Here is a 6592-nt window from a genome sequence, read left to right on the forward strand (position 1 = left end):
ACACAATTTTTCTCCTCACCTCAAATACACGCACAAAGCTTCCTCACTAGCAAAATTTTAACTCACACCTCTTCCTCTTTTAAAAAGGCCAACAGAGGAATTTAACTAAAGTCAAAAGTTACTAGTTAAGCTTTTTGACTGGTGCACTTTATCAAGCGGCTAAGCCTTTTTTTTATAGGTCATGGGCCTTAGCTCCCTTTACAAATTCCATCGGCGTGGGACTCCAAAAGGAGCACAAATCCAATAATCTCCACCTTGCGACTTTGGCTGGTCCCACAACCATGCTCCACCGCAATGAAAATGTTCATAACTTCTGCTATCATGCTCCACCATAAAAGCATACACACTCATAATAAACCAATTCCAAGCATTTCAATTTCGGCCCATGTCGAAAATAACCTTGCTGAAAAATTATGGTACAACTGCCACGCTTGGCTTTCCTGGAAGTTCACCAGCTATCGACATAAATTTTCACCACATACCTTGCATCAATGCCAAACCAATGCCTGTGTGCAAACTTGTGAACCCGTTAACATTAACACATCTTCTATCATGGCAACTTTGAGAATTAGCGGCATGCCATGAGGATGTACATGTCCATTTTCAAACAACATCGTTTTCCATGGAGAGAGACACAAAATTATCTTCATTTCTAATATCTCTATTTACTGACTTGGAGCCACTTGCCTAACCTACTCTTGCTTTTGGATAATTTTTCTTGATGTGCCCAGATTATCCACACCCCTAGCAGACTGTTTTTATCTTCATGGAGTTCTTCTTCTTCCCATTACCAGCTACTACCAATGCTAAGTTCTCAGGTGGACTATTTCTTCCACCACCTAGTCTTCTCTCTTCAGAAAAAAGTTTACTGGTAACTTCTGAAAAAATTATTTTTTCCTTCTCATGTATCAAAATAGGCTTCATATGCTCATAGGAGGTGGAAGAGACCAGATGAGCCTCAAACCTTGATCCTCATCATCAATTTTAACTCCAATAGATTCTAGCTCAGAGACAATGCCATTGAGAACACTTAAATGATCTGAAATAGTCATACATTCACTCATCTGCAGTGTATGGAACTATTCCTTCAAGTACGCGCAATTCGAGACGTCCTTCGTCTGATACAACTTTTCGAACTTTTCCCTGAGTTCCTTTGCCGTAGATATTCCATGTACATTTGCAAGAACATTCTTGGCCAGACACAGACGTATCGCACTTGCTGCTCTCAAATCTAGATCCTCCCAATCTTTATCGCTCATTATAGATCTGCTCTTTGTTTCACTAATCACGCTAGTACCATTACTAACTTCAGGGGTTGGTTTGCCCTTCAACACCTTGTGTAGTCCTGGTTGAATCAAAAAATCATTGACTTGAACTTACCATAAGCCAAAATTGATTCTTCCATCAAATTTCTCCACCTCAAATTTGATAGGATTTTGAAGCCCTACTTCCTGACATTGCTTTAATGAATTTTACCGTAGAAATGAATAATACTCACTAAGTAAGTTCCCAGGAAAGATTCTCCTTTCCTAGACAGAACTTCAAGGCTCCCAGTAAAGATTGGAGGGTCATAATGGACACACTCTAAATTTCCAATCTTCTTAGACAGAACCTCTTTAGACAGTACGTATCCACACTACCACATCAAAGCTCTACCCCACCAAAAGGACCTAGGCTCTGATACCACTTGTTGGGAATTTGAACCTTCCTAATTCACCCCCTAGGATCCACCCTTTGAAGGAATATCAAGAAAAACAGAGAAATAATAACAACACAAGAATTTAAGTGGAAAACTCTCAAAACAGGAGAAAAACCACCAAATCCAGAGAAGAAAATCCACTATGTGAAAAATTATTATAATCATACAATTTTTCTCTTCACCCCAAATACACCCACAAAGCTTTTCCACTAGCAAAACTTTAACTCATACCTCTTTTCCTTTTATAAAAAAAGTCAATAGAGGAATTTAACTAAAGTTAAAAGTTACTAGTTAAGCTTTTTGACTGGTACACTTTATCAAGAGGCTAAGCCTCCTTTTTATAGGCCATGGACTTTGGCTCCCTTTACAAATCTCATAGGTGTGGGACTCCAAAATGAGAACAAACCCAACAGTTATTTGATATAAAAGCAACAAAAAAGTTGCCACGAAGGTGGTTTCTGGAATTGTCGACTAAATAGATCGTTTAGTAGGGGTACACTGTAGAGGACTCTTAAGTTGAAGATGTTGCTGAGTATTACTATCTCATGTTGTTAGTTGGGGAAGCATGGAGCTCTTGAAAAAGGAGAAGTCAGAGCCACGAGCGCTATCGTATTGCACGATAGTGCGTTCTTCTGGTGGAGCTTGTAGAGCATAACGCATAGCGCCAAGGAAGCTGTCTGGCACTTGAACTTCTTATCTACATTCGTTAATAACAGTGTCTTATTTTTTAAATGAATAAAGTCAAATATAAAGTGCATGTCACTTTGATCTATTAATGAATGGGATATAAGCGATCAAAATCTTGCATTGAATGATCACATGAAAGTGTTATAGGAACATTGATTGTAATAAGAAATTTAAAATTTCAAAGAGATAATATAAATAAATAAAAATTAATGGCTTTGATTATTTATTCTTCCCAAGCCATAATTTGCATTATTTGAGGGGAAAAAAAGCATTTGGGTCTTTCAGAGTGCTATGCGAATAGGATGAGACGAGACGAGACGAGACGAGATTGAGACATGGATCCGAACCTATGTCTGATTGAAATTAAGCTCGTAGGAAAAATTGAAAAAGATTGTATCAAGTTAATGCCGGTGCATTTGAATTTATGAAATGCTAGTAACCAACGTATGTATGGAATATACCCATTTACATTTGCTACCTTCCAGACAACACTATAAGATATGAATTCTTGTTAACCTTCTATGACTAAACGAATGCAAGTAAACAACATACAGGATACATTGTCTATACTTTTGCCTATTCTTCTGCCTTGAAGCTTTTTGCTAGCCACTTATTGATCTTCTCATGAAGCATAAGTTGCAGGGAAATCCTCGGGTAGAATAAGAGCATAATGATGAGAAAAACCTTCACTAAAATCACGATCCGCACTGTTAATGAACAGAAAAGAAATTCCTGTAAGAAAAGCTCTCCGCAGAATCACAGTAAAGTAAAAGTATTAGGAGATAGTGGTTCAGGACCTTGGAAGCCTCTCACAATTTGCAGGAGTCCATCCAATTTGCTGCTTTTCGTTGTCATAAATCACCATTTTGTCTTGCAAAGATATGTCTGACAAATGAGAAAATAAATTAGTGAAAACTGTAGCATTGTGTCTTTGTAATAATCATCCAGAAGCTTTTTGCTTTGAGGGCTTCTTACCTCCAATTATGTTTAGATTCTTGAGTCCTACTTCGGTGCCATTCAAAATTCCCAAGCATACATTGCCTTGTTTCTGAAAGTGAACTTGTTAGACATGTTTCATAACCTATTTCTCTATCCACTATACTGCAGGAAACCAAATGAAAAATCAGAGAAAGCTATAAAAGGGATTTTCAGTAAGTGCTTACTGTAACAATAAGATATGCTTCAGGTGCTAATTGTAGCTGAACATTCTTGGCATGTGTAAAGCTCAGTATCAAAGGCCTGAAGTAGTTCTTGATATCACCAACAGATTTGAAAGGCTTTGTGCCTTTCCAGCAGATTGGGAGTGATTGGTCCTCTGGTGCATCCTTCAATGGCTTTCCATTTAATTCTCTTGTCAGCTGAGATGGGGATTAATAGTCAGGTTTTGCACATAAGAACAATTTGTAGAAGAATGCACACCTTTGCATTCTCACCAGATTGACTGTGGCTTGGTAAGCTTGGGAATTGAAGTATGTATAAGAACTTCCACTGTCAAAGACAACGAGGAGACCATTTACCCCAGTAGACTTTCCACCAAAAAGAAGTTCAGCTGGTCCTGATGTGTAGTGGTACCTGAAATAGACCATCTAGCATGAATTCTTTGTGAGTGTATGATGATCCTACACACATTGCAGGAAAAAAAGAAAAAAACGATACAAGAAGGGAAGTTGGAGGTTGCCTACTCCAGGGAATTGCGTGAAGTTGGCAACCATATGATTCCTGAAGAAGGGACAAGGTCATCTCCAAAGAATAAGAATCCTCCCCGTCGTCCACTTAAACAGTGGCCTACTACATCCCGTGTTAAACCCATAGTACGCAATTGTGACACTATGCTTGCTTTGCCATTGCCGAGGCCCAAGACTCCCACCGTGGATGGTGGAGAGTGCGGCCCAGAGTATTTTTGGTCATATCCACACCTGCAGACAAGAGGAACAGCATACGGCGGCAAACGTGGCATTAATTAAACATGAATTAGAGGTATAAAGCTCAAGCCATGCCAAAAGCTGACCCAACTTGCATTTTTGTTTTCCTTTTTTCAAAAAGAATGCTTTCAGGGTTCACATCCTGTTATTTTTAGTAACCAAATTAACATTGAAAGTGCCCATTTTTTATAAGAGAAACTGATGCGCACCCAAAGGCCAAACGGGGACCAATGATGGAGCCATTGGTAAAGTGAAGGGGAAAGTAGTCCTTGACCAGCACACCAAGGGAAGATCCATGATCAGCATATGTGACCACATAGTCGCACTGCTCATTAGGGTCCTTCGCCTTGTGGTTTCCCGGGTAGCGCACGGCAGCGCACATGGGATCTGCATAAGTGACAACATTATTGTTTGGTTTATAAAGTCGATTACGGGGCTGCACAAGGAAACGACAACACACAAAAGAACTCGGTCAGCACATTATTAGAACCAGATGGTTGGATTATTTTCTTAATCTAATGTAAAAATTAACCTTGGTGCAACCGTTACAAGGTGCATCGCATTGGACCCAAGTGAGGTCACTGCCAGAATCAATATCAAGGTCGTACAGCTTAGGCGGATGGCCTATCTTGAGGGTTACAAAGTAGTACCTGTCAAATTCAGAGATATAGTTCCTTGAGCTTTTTAATAAGCATAAGTTGAAAATCCCATTTAAAACAGGCACAAAATGAAGTTATGATACCTTCAACTCTTAGACAGGGGAAAACAGTAAAGCTACCCCAAGGGAAAACTAACATACAGATGGTAAACAAAATAAAAACTTTTGGGAAATGCAGCTTTAGAAATGGCTTGTGAAAGTCTGATGCAAGAAGTTAAGTTTGAAGGAGAAATCAAATAACGTTAGGAACATGACCATTTGAAAAATCGGTAGAAAAAAAAATTAGTGTAACGTTTCAGCATCCACAATAGTTGCTTTATTTACTCCGTTCCACATCCATAATGAGGGCATTCGCAGCCCTATCACCTCTCATAAGGGGAGAGAGTGCGCGAAAACCATGTATTGAATCTAATAATTCAAACAATAGAATAGTGAAATCATCACAGAATCAAATTTCAATATAAAATCAAACAAACAGCAGTGAAATATATATTAAAAAGAAAACCAAACAGGAAATCAATTTAAGATCACTTTTAGTGAAAATTTGTAAGATAACTTGAAAATTAAGCTAGTCCAACAAATTAGGCAAAATTGAGACAAAGGGGTTAGGTATTCTATAATTCAAAAGATAACGAATATTCGAACATTCAACCAAGTCAACAAATTGAAGCCTCGAAAACTCAAACGAACACACCCATACAAGAAATAAAAGAAAAGGAAGTAGAAGTAGAAAATGAACAGGTCCCAAAATTGAGCAAGAGAACTAAATCAGCGGTGCAGCATTATGATTAAAAGCTTCCTAAGAATCCATGTAAAGAATCAAAACCCATACCCAAGAGGATAAACGTTTCCTTGAACAGGAAAAATAACTGAAGAGCCAAAGCGATTAGGGGATGCGAGGTGGACTGACTTTTTCTTGCTCTGAGGCTGCTGATTGGAGTCTGAAAAACAGCCTGCAGGGAAAGTTGCGAACATACCCAGAAAGAAAAAGGCCGTCAACGCTAGCATAATTGTCTGCCCTCTCTCACCCATCTTGACCTGCTTTTTCAATTGCAGACAAATTGCGTTTCTTTTGGATCAGACAACAGTTCAAAAGGTTTTGGAATAAAAGATCCCAAGACCAAGACTTTGGAGGGTTAAGTGTTAGGATTCCACTGTCTTGTCTGATTCCTGAGCTTAGTTATATACATGTTTTCTGTCACAAAATACAGTTGGAGAATTTTAGAAAGTGTTTTCCGGGACGTGAGAAACAAAGAGAGAGATTTGGATCCTATGGGCAGTCACATTGCCGGAGCGCAGGAGCAGCGTTATAACGCGGGTAGTTGTGTAGTCAAAGGTCGAAAACGGCCTTCATTACTTGCTGTTGTGTCTTTGTTTCATCAAAGTTTGAGATACAAGACGAACGGCTCTCATTTGCTTTGACTATGTGCAGTTTAATTGGTGAATAGAGGGAAGGCAGCTCTGCTAGTTACAACCGGAATACGGAACCGCAATGCAACCGGTGTTGTTTGTTTCATTTCTTGGATTAAACCTCTAATATGTTGTTTATTTCATTTCTTGAAAAAGAGGGGACCCACCAAACGAGAGGGGACCCACCACAGCTTCCCTCTCTTTATCTTCGGTACG

At 39.1% G+C, this 6592-nt stretch overlaps 1 protein-coding gene across 2 annotated transcripts; it reads right to left on the reverse strand.

The window, feature by feature from the left end:
* Positions 1-2777: 2777 nt before the first annotated feature.
* On the reverse strand, positions 2778-6325 carry LOC121244864 (aspartic proteinase Asp1-like). Of its 2 annotated transcripts, XM_041143089.1 has the most exons (10): positions 6110-6324; positions 5799-6064; positions 4841-4958; positions 4518-4744; positions 4069-4302; positions 3820-3958; positions 3550-3744; positions 3362-3434; positions 3184-3271; positions 2778-3093 (listed from the first exon to the last, which is right to left on the reverse strand). In XM_041143089.1, exons 2-10 carry the CDS (start codon positions 5996-5998, stop codon positions 3009-3011), a joined length of 1359 nt encoding a protein of 452 aa, XP_040999023.1. In that variant the 5' UTR covers positions 5999-6064; positions 6110-6324; the 3' UTR covers positions 2778-3008. The 2 variants fall into 2 exon arrangements, with proteins under 2 accessions (XP_040999023.1, XP_040999024.1); XM_041143090.1 differs by lacking the exon at positions 2778-3093 and having other exon boundaries at positions 3177-3271; positions 5799-6066; positions 6112-6325.
* Between the last annotated feature and the right edge of the window lie 267 nt (positions 6326-6592).

This window comes from Juglans microcarpa x Juglans regia, chromosome 8S (genome assembly GCF_004785595.1).
Source record: "Juglans microcarpa x Juglans regia isolate MS1-56 chromosome 8S, Jm3101_v1.0, whole genome shotgun sequence".
NCBI classification, from domain to species: Eukaryota; Viridiplantae; Streptophyta; class Magnoliopsida; order Fagales; family Juglandaceae; genus Juglans; species Juglans microcarpa x Juglans regia.

Bases quoted from the DNA above. Each gene is read 5' to 3' on its own strand.
- LOC121244864 (XM_041143089.1), bottom strand. From the start codon at position 5,998: ATGGGTGAGAGAGGGCAGACAATTATGCTAGCGTTGACGGCCTTTTTC. The intron at 4,303-4,517 runs GTGCGCATCAGT...TCTTGTCTGCAG, and splicing joins GGTCCCCGTTTGGCCTTTGG to GTGTGGATATGACCAAAAAT. The intron at 3,272-3,361 runs GTAAGAAGCCCT...CTCATTTGTCAG, and splicing joins GAATCTAAACATAATTGGAG to ACATATCTTTGCAAGACAAA.